Source organism: Cibotium barometz, chromosome 50 (genome assembly GCF_041138505.1).
Source record: "Cibotium barometz isolate CiBa-2024 chromosome 50, ASM4113850v1, whole genome shotgun sequence".
NCBI classification, from domain to species: Eukaryota; Viridiplantae; Streptophyta; class Polypodiopsida; order Cyatheales; family Cibotiaceae; genus Cibotium; species Cibotium barometz.
In genome coordinates this window covers 44,605,343-44,619,787 of record NC_141095.1, presented here as the reverse complement: position 1 = coordinate 44,619,787, position 14,445 = coordinate 44,605,343, and the positions used below count along the sequence as shown (strand labels likewise).

General features: G+C 41.3%; 1 protein-coding gene across 1 annotated transcript in view; it reads right to left on the bottom strand.

Annotated features, from left to right (window-relative positions):
• LOC147610153 (lachrymatory-factor synthase-like) overlaps positions 1 to 11,776 on the bottom strand; it is a 66,713-nt gene extending 54,937 nt beyond the window's left edge. The window contains exons 1-2 of the mRNA XM_086787125.1: positions 11,568 to 11,776; positions 10,903 to 11,352 (exon numbers count right to left, since the gene is read on the bottom strand). Coding sequence (XP_086643251.1) covers positions 10,903 to 11,329 — 427 coding nt within the window. The 5' untranslated portion in view covers positions 11,330 to 11,352; positions 11,568 to 11,776. The remainder of the gene's footprint in view (positions 1 to 10,902; positions 11,353 to 11,567) is intronic.
• Between the last annotated feature and the right edge of the window lie 2,669 nt (positions 11,777 to 14,445).

Here is a 14,445-nt window from a genome sequence, read left to right as displayed (position 1 = left end):
GAATTCTTACCAGAACAATCGCTGTATCCTGGAAAGTCATACATTGTCCACATCAACACTGCTTTTAAGTTGAAGTGTCAAGTTGAAGTGTCGAGAGAAGGGAGGCCTACTAATGTCCACCACCACAACACCTCTCCATAGTTCCTCCAACTCATCAATCAACGGTTTGAGATAAGCATCCATATGCTTGACTTTATGTTTCCCTGGAATTAGAAGGGATAACATAAGATGTCCCTTCTTGATCACCATTGATGGTGGAAGGTTGTAATTCACCAACACAACTGGCCACACGCTGTATGCGGTGCTTTTGAAACCAAATGGATTCACTCCATCCATACCTAGGCCAAGTCTCAAGTTTCTGGGCTCTATTTTAAAGCTAGGCCACTCATCTTCAATATGCTTCCAAGCAGGAGTGTCTGCGGGAATTCTCCACGTGCCATCATCCGATCGATGTGTGAGGAATGCCATGACATGAGCTCTCCTATGGATTTACACTTGAAAATGTGTTTGATGCGAGGAATTATAGGAAAGAGTCGCAAGACTTTACGAGGTACATCAAAACTCTTCACATCTGTTCTATACCTTGCTTCACCCCACAAGTGGGACAATGTCGAGCCTCCTTATGTGTCCTACGAAAGAGAATGAAATCATTGATGCATACATGTATGCGATCATAATCCAATCCTCCAAGAGGTCACATAGCGCCTCGCTATGTCTCTTGAGGTGGGTAGTCTATTCCCCTATGGAAGCATGTTTGATAATAGCTTGCATCCAATATCATCAATTAGTCCTAAACCCTAAACCCTAAACCCTTAACCACTAATTCAATTTTGCAAGTTAGAATGCTTACTTCAATAATGCGTCAAGACTTGCATTGCTCCATCCATAAACTGTTTGTATATTGAGTAGTTCAAGTGAAGCACGTAAAATAGAGAATGTGCACCCTTCAAAAACTGGTGTCGATGAAGCCTTGTAAAGATGCTCTTGTTCCATATCATCATCGTCCATACCTTTGGGATCATCCCTAAAAAGATACTGCACCATACCATCAAACACTTCCTCTTCCACAACTTCGTGGGGTGCAGGGCTACTGTCATCCCTTTCCCACTCATCTCTAACAATAGATCCTGAAGCTCCAGCATCATCTCGTCGATGCTTTACGTGCTCTCGCCACGCGTAGAGCACCATGTTAGAGTGTGGTATTGCATCTTGCTTCAATTAGAGTATATATATTACAACTCCATTAATTTGGACACCATGAGTCATTTGAATACTATCAACTTACATCTACTCACCTCTAAACCTGTTTGATTCCATTCTCCATACATGGAGATGTGATTCAAGGTATGTATGCTTTGGTCATCCAAAGCATACAGATTGTCGATCTAGCTCAAGAGTGTTGTGCTTTGATACATAGAGTGATTTCCTTCATGGCAGCTGTGCTTTGATACATAGAGTGTTTCTCGGCATCTCCATCCCCTTTATCGCCTCTCATAGTAGCTCTTATTGCCATCCCCTTCATGGATCCTTCATGTATATACTTTTATTTTTGCAAATTCTTCATGGATCCAGGTTCTTCATTTGATCCATTTGCGTACGGCACTTGGATGATGGAGATGCTAAATCATTTTGGGCGCCATCCTGGTCCAGTTGAGCTTACAGAGTACATGTATGCCCATCCCCCTCCTGGATTCCCTGGTATGGTCACCCCGCCCCCGAGTATCCATGTCACTCCACTACCGTCTATGCCTGCGAGTCCCGTGAGATGGCATGCAGCTTCTCCTCTTCCACGCCCACCTACCCCGTCCCAGAAACACTCATGCACACCCTCCCAGGCACCGTCATGTCAGGGCTCACAGCCACCATCACGTACTCCCTCTCACAGCCACAGTCACGTACACAATCCCCCAGTCGTGATGCCCACCACCGCAGACGAGAGTAAACGCCGCAGTAGGAAGAGTGGGAGTGGAGGATGCGACGAGTGCTTTGGTGGGGGAGGTAGTAGCGCACGCGGTGAGAGAGGAGATAGAGGGAGAAGAGTTAGAGGAGACAGTGAGGATGAGGAGGAGGTGAGAGAGGTGGAGGGAGTGATTTACTATGATGTGACGGATAGGGGCGGGGTAGTGATGGATGCGAGGGGGGAAGAGGTAATGGAGTACATGCGTGGGGTAGTTTCAAACTTGTACAGAAATTGTTTTATTAAATTTTAAGATCAAAATAGCCGATTAGTTGGGGAGGTGATAGATGTTGTACATAGTCGGTAATGGAGTACATGCGTGGGGTAGTTTCAAACTTGTACAGAAATTGTTTTATTAAATTTTAAGATCAAAATAGCCGATTACTTGGGGAGGTGATAGATGTTGTACATAATCGGTACCCCAATCCCCCACATGCGACATTCTCGGATGTATGGGAAAGGGCGCGAATAAGGAAAATCTTAAGTAATAAAAGATCTCACCTTAAGAAACTCGCGTACGATGATGGGCTAAATGTAGCTCTATGGGTGGCTATCCTGCCGAGAAACCTGCCACCACTGCGCACAAACGCGAGTGGAAGGAGGCAAAGAAACGAGAAGAGGGTGGCGTGAAGAGCAGGCAGCATGTGGAGGCACGACGGATCCAGATGGAGACCATTGGATCTTTGCATTTCGGATCTGGCGGCGTCAAGTCATGGGAGGCAGAGTTCGTAAAGTATCTTGCCACTTTATTTGATTGTTTACTTAATTCATTGATTCTATGATTGTTTTAATCTTACAAATTGTGTTGATTATGTTACAGCAGCGCGACGGGTTATGGGGAGGAAGCCCACAGCCCATGATACTGGGTATGCTCGCCGACATAGCAGACGTGACACGTCCCTCTTCAAAACCGAGGGACGTATTACGGACGCGTAATTTGGGATGGCCATGAGACCATACGGTCGACAGGTACTTGAAAACTCTAAACGAATGATTTTGGTTTATTGAATTACATATATATATACTTATATACGATATATTACTTGAAAAGGCACAAGCTATTGCTGCGCCTCTGCTGATGCTCCTGCCACCACTGATGATCCACCCGCTGCCACTTCTCTTGGTGGACGTGAGCACTACTCATGGGACATGTATATCGATGTGAGCTGATCTGATCATGGAGGGAGCAGCGGGTCATCATCTGGGTCTGAGTAGTACTCAGACTTATAGTATCATATTCCATATTGAGGATGTGGTTGTATATATATTTTTGTAACTGAAGCCATGGGCTTTTTTAGACAAACCAATTTGATTTTGTATATATTTGTTTATAATTGAAGCCATGGGCTACTTCGACATATGGACTCTCTTGTATATATGTGTACACATAAATTTTTGATAGTAATATTGAATCGTGAATTGATAGTATTGCATTCATGTTTGTCTTGAATCATGTATTGACAATGTATGCATTCATGTCGTTCTTGAATCGTGTAATGACAACGCACTAAATCTTCCTCGTGGATGGTGCAATGCACCCAAAGAAAAATCCAGAGAGTGCTATTGGGTGCTGGAATGCTGGAACAGCATTCAGGTACCAAATAGCACTCTCTCGATTTTTTTTTTGCTCTCTGTTCGCGTGTATAGACGCGTCAACTCTGTAAAAGTCGCGTGTATATACGCGGATACTTTGTGAAATGCGGATGTATAAGTGCAGCTAAACTGACAAAACGCGTGTATAAGCCCTCGTATCAGCGCGTCTGATGAGTCTATACACGCGCTTTTACACGTATGTCTCTGGCCCGCGATGATACACGAGCTGATACACGGGCCCGCTACTTTTTTTCCACAAGTCATTTTCCATGGCTAGGAGCGCGGGTATGAGCCCGATCCCTTGTAGTGATAGAAATGTCACACGCAACGCATTCATCCAGGTTAATAGTGCTACCAACAGAACCCGAATGCACAACAAGTTTGATAGGAAGGATTGGGATCCTCGTATCCTTCATCAGCAGATGAATGGTGGTCTCCACAAACCCAACTTGAGTTGTTGCCACTTCTACATCCCTTGATAGGGTGTCATACTCAACTTGTCAATATAAACATTTGTTAGTATTTTCCAATAGAGTGGTTGGATACCACTTTTCAATGGTTAGGCACCACTTGTCAGTTGTTGTGCACTACGTTTTAGTGCACAATTGTGCACTACTTTTTCAATGGTTGGGAACTACTTGTTAGTGGTTGTTGTTAGTGGTTGTGCACTACTTTTAAGTGCACAATTGTGCACTACTTTTTAGTTGTTGGGAACCACTTTTAAGTGCTACTAAGCTAGTATAAAAAACTACATACCTATAATTCGGCTACCTTGTTTTCTAGTACTTCATGATTTATAAATTCATCATTGAATTCCATGTCTCTCAATGCCTCCTTTCTAACTGATATGATGGCCTCAAGCTTAATAATCTTGTGGAACCAGCCCAGCCTTATGTAGATGCTACTCCTCTATATTCTTCTTCAACCTTTCCAGTATCTTGTTGGCCCCCCGCACCACCCCAGCCTGCTCATCTCTCCTTGTTTTTTACTGTTCTAATGTAAATTTTACCTCATCATGACATTGGCGCTTCCCTTTCAACTTTGCAACCGCAATATTCATCATATTATTCACAACTGATAGGTCTGCACTTGAGGCAGGTACCGTTGTGCAGGATGTAGACATTCCAAAAGTTGACATAGAGCCAAATGCCCTCTCAAGGCTAGGTATCTTTCTACCTGTAGAAAATGTAGGCTTTTCATCACCCTCACTCATAGATTTGGTTTCTCCATGTGACATCCATTCTTCAAGGTTGACTTTAGGTGCAAAGCACGATCCATTTGGGCACTTATGGTAACAATTAAAAACCCTTTTCAATTATGTAAGTGTATAAGTTTGGGCAAACTTTTTCTTAAACTTGTATACATTTTATAGACTTTATTTTAGAATCATTCATTGTTTAAAATCTTGAAGTGTGGAAGCATGGGCTAATCTATTATCAATATAAATTACAATTATATGTGTTATTTTTTTGACACGTAACTTGTAAGGAATTAATATTGATTTAAAATAAGTCTTGTGCATCATAAGGTTGTTAGTTCATAACTTATACAAAAGCTTAGTATACAACCTTTGATATACCCTGCACACATGCATATGGTGGTATTAATGAAAATATCAAACTCATAATCTTAATCTTATTGTCACCATGGTCCACAAAAATTAGATTGATTTAAGTAAGTGGTTGATGTACCCTTTTCTTTGATATTAAACTATACTTCTGAATCTTGTACATTTATGTGATCAAATCAAAGTAATGCCTCTTTATAATGTGTATTTTGTGCAAAAAAAAAAAAGAAATCTCTAATTCGTGTCATTTTTCCAAAGTGTTGTGTTAATTATGTATATCTACATGCGTTGTATGATAATGACGCCCCACCCAAGCCTATTTTTTTTTTTGCATAGGGGACCCCTTTAGCACTATGCGAAAAATAAGGGATGGCAACACACCGTCTGCACATACAGCATCCGATGGTGGTGAAACTTTGTGAGTGGAGAGGTAGCAGTCCCATGGACACCAAATGACATTGGCGTCCCACCTAAACCTGTGACTTTTTGTATAGGGGACCCCTTGGGCACTATGCGAAAAAATAATGGGTGGCAGGACACCCTCCCCTCCATCCAGTGTCCGATGATGGTGAAACTTTGAGAGTGGAGGGGTAGTAGCCCCATGGACCTGCTCATAAGGTATCACCTACATCAGTCACCATGTGATAATGATGCCCCACCCAAACCCACTATTTTTTGCATAGGGGAGCCCTTGGTTACTATGCGAAAAAAGGGCGGGTGATAGCGTCTGATGCTGGTAAAACCTTGACATGAGAGGGGTAGCAGGCCCATGGAACCGCTCAGAAAGTAAAACCTAGATCGGATGCCGTATGATAATGATGCCCCACCCAAACCCGCTATTTTTTGCATAGGGGACCCCTTGGGCACTACGCAAAAAATAGTAGGTGGCAACACACTGTCCCTCCCATCCGACGTCCGATGGTAATGAAACTTTGTGAGTGAGTGGAGGGGTAGCCCCCCATGGACCTTCTCCTAAATTTTTTCTTGCACATTGAACTCCATATGACAATGATGCCCCACCCAAACCCACTATTTTTTACATAGGGGGCTACCCCTTGGGCACTATGCAAAAAATAGCGGGTGGCAGCACATCATCCCTCCCATCCGGAGTTCGATGGTGATGAAACTTTGTGAGTGGATAGTTAGGAGACCCATGGGCTTGCTCCCAAAGTTTCGCCCACATCAGAGGCCGTATAATATTGATGCTCCACCCAAACCCGCTATTTTTTGCATAAGGAACCCCTTGGGCACTATGCGAAAAATAAGGGGTGGCAATGCACCATCCCGCCCATCCGGTATCCCATGGCTATGAAACGTTACGAATGGAGGGGTAGCAGCCCTATGGACATGATCACAAAGTTTCACCTATATCGGACATCGTATGATAATTATGCCCCACCTAAACCCGCTATTTTTTGCATACAGGACCCCTTGGGCACTATGCGAAAAATTGTAGGAGGTGACAACACACCCTGTAGCCCATTTAGCGTCCAATGTGGTGAAACTTTTTAAGTAGAGGGGTAGCAGAGCCCCATGGACCTGCTCACAAAGTTTCACCCGCATCAGATGCCATATGATAATGATACCCCACCCAAACCCGCTATTTTTGAATAGGGGACCCCTTGGGTGCTATGCAAAAAATAGCATGTGGCAACACACCGTCCCACCTATCCGACGTTCGATGGTGGCGAAACTTTGTGAGTGGATGGGTAGCAGTCCCATGGACCCGCTGGCAAAGTCTCACCCATATCGGACGTCGTATGATAATGATGTCCCACCCAAACCTGCTATTGTTTGCATACGGGACCCCTTGGGCACTATGCAAAAATAGCGGCGAGTGGCAACACACTGTCCCACCCATATGGCTTCCAATGGTGGCAAAAATTTACAAGTGGAGGGGTAGCAACCCCATGGACCCACTCGCAAAGTTTCATCCACATCGGAGGCCGTACAAGCGTGATGTCCCACTCACTTGCAAAGTTTCACCCCTAAACCATTAACATAAAGATACAAAATATATGGTCACAATTGAAAAGCCAAATCATAATATATATGGGTCAAAGATACAAAATGAGAGAAAGATAAAAAATTCAGGACAATAGATACAACCAATAAGAGGGTGGAGGCTATGATATCAATTCGCATACCCTCTAGCTCTGAGGGTCTCCAAGATTCTCACATGCTAGTGCTGGTGGGCTAAGGTCCACCACGGGGGGCCTCCCTTCTTGCTGTTAACTTGAAAAAGTGTGAGTTTCACAGCAAGAACTAGATGAGAACTCGTATATAATCGCCTCCTTGTTCCTTTCATACTGCACAAACTCAATGCTGCCTTTACGCATCTGACCCTACGCATAGTAGTGACCTACAACTATCATGTTGTGGGCATCAAATAAGAATATGCAATCATCAGTCACATAAGACTCAAGGCACCTCATAATGTAGTAGTAAACCTCCTCCTCCATTCTCTTCTAAGCAATGACTACAAAAACATCACCCACTGTCAAAATATCTATCAAAGAATCATGATCTTTTCCCTCAGGTGGTGTGAGAGGGTCAAAGGGGTGGGAGGTAATGCTCCTCGCTCTGGCCTCAACACCTTCTTCAACCAAGGATCAACCCACTCTCCCATATCATACAATGAATAGTCACCATGGATGCATGGCCCACAAAATCATGAACGGTGTCGTGTGAAGATGGTGGGGTCATCATAGGATTTTCTCCTAATGGAGTGTAGCGTAAGTTTTCCATCCATTGTCGCACAATTTGGAGAAGAACCACCATCAAGGACACTAATGTCAACACACCAAAAGAACTTCCTAACAATACACGGGAAGGAAGAGGCAACACTAGTGGTCAAATGTGCATTGCACCAATTCACTACATGTTGTGTGCATCTTGAAAGCACTCACTATCACAATGGAGCTGGTGATGTCTGAGGGCACGTTTGGCACACACTCCCCTGCACCATCGTGCTCCCCCTTTCCATGCCTTGTCTCAAAGAATCTCCAAATAACCTGGTAGCCTATTATGCGACGCCTTTATATTAATTTAGGCTTTAATATTAATTTGTAAAGTGCCTTTATTGTAACCATACATAGAAGTGTTCGGTAATGGGCTTGTTTAAATTGTTTTGTTGAATCTAGAACATAACAACTTATGATCATGATTATTGTCTTGCTTAAACATTTAGAAGTAAAGTTTTTACTTTAGACTTCTATCATTATGGTGCATTAAAAAATGGCTTTAAAACCTAAATTAAAGTCAATAAAATATTTTTTGGTACAAGTTGTTGAATAAGGTTTTAGAATGGTTAAGCTGCAATAAAAATGATATTCGTAAACAAGAAACTACTACTTTTTTGAATTGGACTAGAGAGCATCAAGTCATTATAGTTTATTGACTTAGCTAGTTTGAATGCTAGAAATTATTTCGTAGGTTGCTGGATGTGGTGACTAGCACTGTAGGTTTATGATGTTTTACAACTATTACCTCAAAATTGACGTTTCTATTGGATGTGATGACTAGTAGCCCACTTTAATGTACAATAGGTATCTTTTCTTGTAACTTAGTTTATTCATCATCAGTTTAGTTTCGTGGGCTTTAAGCCATTAAGTTTCCCTCTCCACTTGGCATAGGGTACACTAGTTATCAATGGCTAGCTATCATCATGGACATTGATAACAAGTGTGGCAAGGCATTGACACTCTATGATAATCATGTTCTAACATAGTTGTTATGGTTGATATGTTGGTGGCAAGTAAGTCGTTTTCCCATTTGTGGTTTTGGTTTGATAGCCAGTTCTCCAGGACCTATCTTGTTTTTTGTTAACTTTTAAAGAAATATTTTCCTTGATAATTTATTTAATTGATCAAGTTATCTCTTTGTTCTGGATTGTATCAGTAATAATGGAATTTTCAATATTGTTCTAATTATAAATGAATTGAATATTAATTTTCTTTCTATTTTATTTTCTGAGGGCTTTGGGTTTTAACATGCCTAATAGTACTTACACATACAACCATCACTAGATGATGGTGGCACATCCGTTGTTCAAACCCTCAAATTATTTTTAGCCTTCCTTACCACCCTAGTCACTTGTGTTTTATTAAAAAAGGTCAATGGATACCTGTATTCCACGAGTTTGGGTATTTTAATTACAAGGACAAAAATAAAAAATTTCCCTTAACCTACTAGTCATTAAAAAATAGGACCTATATGTGTTTATTTCTTATGACCTACTGGTCAGCATTCTTTACTCTTCCGTCCTCACCTCACATTCAGGTAATGATGATCTTACTTTGTTTGGCCTAATGGTCATTACTTTGTTAGAGATAGACCTAAACTATTAACATTTAGCCATTTATTAATACCTTTTTATTTTTGGTGGGTAGTAGGCTATCCATGCAAGTGATAGCCTATGGAGCCACTTGTGTGGATACCTGTGCTTCGGTCAAGAAAGGGTCACTTGCATGCGCACACACACATTCTCATTAAGGTTTTTATGGTTTAAAGGTCACCTTCAATACCTTTAACATAAGATTTTTGTTATCTTAGATGAATGTAAAATTACTTAATTCAAGGTTACCTAACCTTACAGAGACCTTACACCTAATTGGTTATGCTTTGGAGGCCAGCTGGCCATGATGTTTTGAACATGTCTTAACTCTAGCTCGTATGTGCCGTATACCCACTCTGTATACCCACTCTAGCTCGTATGTGCCGTATACCCACTCTGTAATTTTGTTTGCATCAACCCCTTTTGTTCTCTGTTGTGCTGGCACTTACTACCCCAATCTTGCATTTTTTGTGCTTCTACACACCCTAATGAACTTAGGTTTTTATGTATTTAGGTATGGGGTTAATACTCGTATGCAAAGTGAATTTAGTTTAGGGTTTTATGTATTTAGGTATGGGGTTAATACTCCCCTGCAAAGTGACCCTATGGTAGTATATTAGGCTGGATCATTTTTGACTACATTAAGTATCTTAGATCCCCACAAGATTTGTATAAATGATTGGATTCACATTTTTTCGAAGACCTAGCAAAGAAAATCCAACGATGGTGTTTCCCACTAGTTAATTACCGGATTGTTTACTCAAAGCAAAGCTACTTTTGAACACATGACCAAGTCACCTGAGTATTGATAGTCATTATTGTTTGGTTTGATAATGGTTTATGTTTTGGGCAGCATTAGTGGGGTTTATAGTAGGGGTTAATTTTGGTTTTAAAATCAAAGGTGTAAAGTGTCAATAAAGCATACTTGTTTTAATTCTCTAAGTTCTTGCTAAATCTAGAACATAACAACGTCTTATGATCATGAATGATCGTCTTGCATGAACATTTGGAAGTAAAACTTTCAATAATTTAGAGATCTCGGCGGTTACGTTGCACTGAAAAATAGCTCTTAAAACCCCGCTTAAATTCAATAAAAGATTTTTTGGTATAAGTTGATGAATATGGATGGTTATATTGCATTAGACATCATATTATTCATAAACGAGAAACCAATATATATATATATATATATTACTCTCTTTTTTTTCTTTGAAGTGGACTAGAAAGTGGAGTTTTTTAGAATTTAAGTTCCTTAGGGTAGGAATATACATGATCAAGACGTTTTGGAGATGAGAGTAATGCAGTCGTCAGACAAGGAGAGGCGCGCTTTGAGATCGTTAATTGCAGCTTGGTAGAGAGAGAAGACAATGTTATGGGCTTCTGCTTCAGACAAGGTAGAGACAGGGCGACATTCAAAGCTCCACTGCAGGACGGTACCCTTTTCTTCACCTTCTTCTTCTTTGTCGAGAGGAGAGAGCTTGAAGTTGCTGACATAGTCTTGCATGAGAGAAAAGCCGGGCAAGGTGCCGCAAAGGATAGTGTAAGAGAAATGGTGGTGACGCTCGTCCATTTCTAAGAGCTTTTCAAAGGCAAAGGTGGAGGGCTTCCCCGGTGCCACTGGGTAAAGAACGGGCCTTCTCACGCAGCCTGGCTTCTGGGGCTTTCCTTCTATGAGCTCACAGCTCTGCACCAGCGTTCTCATCCACTTGTCCACTCCCACAAAGTCTCTCGTTACCCCCCACACCTCCGCCTCCCCTGCACCCTTGATCTCCCACTCGAACGCCGTCCCCCACACATGATCCTTCTCTCCACTGTTATAAGTGCTGCTGCTGCTTATCGCTGCCGACTCCGTCGCTGTCTGCAGAATCGTCTCCATCGTTCGTCTGCGCTCAATTCTCCCTGCATCCCACAAGCAGACCCATCAGTTGACATAGGCTTCTCTCTCTCTCTCTCTCACTCAGTACACACACACACACACACACACACAAATACTCACTTACAGACACAGACACATGTTTCTCTCTCTCTCTCTCTCTCTCTCTCTCTCTCACTCTCTCACACACACACCTCTCTCTCTCACACTCACACTCACACTCTCACACACACGCACCCACCTGTGTGTACCTTAACTCTCTCGCCAATGGTGAATGCTGTCTGACTTCGGGCCTTTGTACGCAAGTGCGCTTTACGTGTAGGGGAGGAGGATGATGTGCCCTTACCGTGTCTCTCTCTCGCACCCACTGTGTGTACCCTAACTCTCTCGCCAATGGTGAATGCTGTCCCACTTCGGCCCTTTGTACGCAAGTGCGCTTTACGTGTAGGGGAGGAGGATGATGTGCCCTTACCATGTAGTGCACATACCGTGTACTTAACTCTCTCTTGCCAATGGTTAATGAAAGCAAACACAACCCAAACTCCTTGTCAATGTTAGGTAATACTTGTGCAGGCATTATGTGTTTTCTCTCTCTCTCACTCACACACTCTCCCTCTCACTCACACACTCTCTCTCTCACCCTCTCACACTCACACACTCTCTCTCTCACTCTCTCTCACTCTCTCACACACACACACATTATCCTTTTTTGACAAGGAGAAATAGTTTATGATGATATTGTTAGACAAAATGCCCCCTAATGCAACTGTGGCTTTTCCCAATACTCTTTCAGAGGCCTTTCCCCATCATCAACAAGGACCTAAGAATAACATTTGCTCTGGATGACCTAACAATCTATTCAAGTATCAAACCCCCCTATACGGATAAGCACACCTAAGATCACTCTGTCTCATACAATTCGGTCATACCCATTTGCTAAGGATAACTAAAATAAAATCTTGAAGTGTGGAAGCATGGGCTAATCTATTATCAATATAAATTTCAATTATATATATGTGTTATTTTTTTGACACGTAACATATGGTGGTATTAATGAAAATATCAAACTCATAATCTTACTCTTATTGTCACCAAGGGCCACAAAATGAGATTGATTCAAGTAAGAGGTTGATGTAACATTTTCTTTGATATTAAACTATATTTTTTATTGTACATTTACCTGATCAAATCAAGTTAATGCCTCTTTGTAATGTGTATTATGTGCAAGAAAATAAAGAAATCTCAAATTCGTGTAGTTGTTTCCAAAGTATTGTGTTAATTGTGTATATCTACAATCGCCCCATGAACAATTATAATTATACTTTTGAAGCATTTACAATATCAATCCATGTACTCCAGGTGGTTCAAAAGACTTACATGTAAGAATACATCTAGGGAAAGCCCCACTATTCCATTTGTTCAAACTTTTTATTGAATTGTATGCATTTTATAGACTTTATTGTAGAATCATTCATTAAATAAAATATTTTGAAAGCAACATCTAATTGAACTAATTGTGTGGCTCATAATTTGCAGTTAGTGCACACCACAAGACAACAACATTTTGAACAAAAATCACATCAAGAACTTACATAAGAGCATCACATCTTGTATATACCCTTGTTTTTCAATATCATCCTAGATTATTACCCCACAAGAGCAATGGCAATGATCTCAAGCATAATATAGTTATTTGGAGACCCTTTATTTGAAATCTTGTCATAATTTTCATTAGATCCTATGGTGACAGGCATATACTCACTTACAGACACAGACACATGTTTCTTTCTCTCTCTCTCTCTCTCTCTCTCTCACACACACACACACACACACATCTCTCTCTCTCTCTCTCTCTCTCTCTCTCTCTCTCTCACACACACACACACACACACACACACACACACACACATGCACATGCACCCACCTGTGTGTACCTTAGCTCTCTCACCAATGGTGAATGATTTCTGACTTTGGGCCTTTGTACGCAAGTTCCCTTAACGTGTAGGGGAGGATGATCTCAAGCCCTTGACGTGGAGGGGAGGATGTTGGATCACCTTAAAATGCACCCCAACCTGTGCAGTTGATCTTGCACCCTAAGTACAAGGACATCAGCTTGATCTATCCACCTACACACGTCCACTGAGAGAGAGAGAGAGAGAGAGAGAGAGAGAGAGAGAGCGAGAGAGGGAGATCCAATGCATTAACAAGAGGGTACAGAGAGAAGAAAATGTGGATAGGATCTAGAAGAGACTCCTCCATCTTTTCCTTGCAAAAGTACAATGCAACATTATTTACTATTGGAACTCTAGATAGAAGGCTAATTTAAGTTTCTACATTACCATAAAACTTGGTTTCCAGAAAAAGCTTCTATACCGGTCCCCTACAACAATAACAATAAGCTATTGTATTATTCATATTTGTTGCTTCTTTATTTTTGATTGAGAAGATGTAGCATAATGGTAATCACCTACATTTTTTCCTTTAGGTGTATCAATGCAGCCACTTTTAAGGGTCAACTTCTTAGAATGACCAAAAAAAGAAATAATGGAGATGTATGTTGACAACCAATGACTACTTGGTGGAAAATATGTTGTTTTCCTTTAGGTGTATCAATGCAGCCACTTTTAAGGGCCAACTTCTTAGAATGACCAAAAAAAATAAATAATGGAGATGTATGTCGACAACCAATGACTACTTGGTGGAAAATATGTCGTACGGAACTTTACAATGCAGTATTTTCAAGCTTTACAATGCAACTTCTTAGAATGACCAAAAAAAGAAATAATTTTTTGCCAATAATGGAGATGTATGTTGACAAACCAATGACTACTTGGTGGAAAATATGTCATATGGAACTTTACAATGCAATATTTTCAAGCTTGGTGATATGTTAGCTTTGTGCATGATTTGTATCCCAAGTAAAAAATGAATAAACAATTGCATGCATATCAATACACCAACTATGTCCTCACTTCTTTCATGCTCTTTTTTTTCTATCTTCATGGCATGTATGATACACTACAAGACACTGCTGCCATACACACGTTCGATACACGCGATAAGTTACGGGCGCATGTATGGTCGCGCATGTATATGAGTAGTATCGGACGCGTGTATAT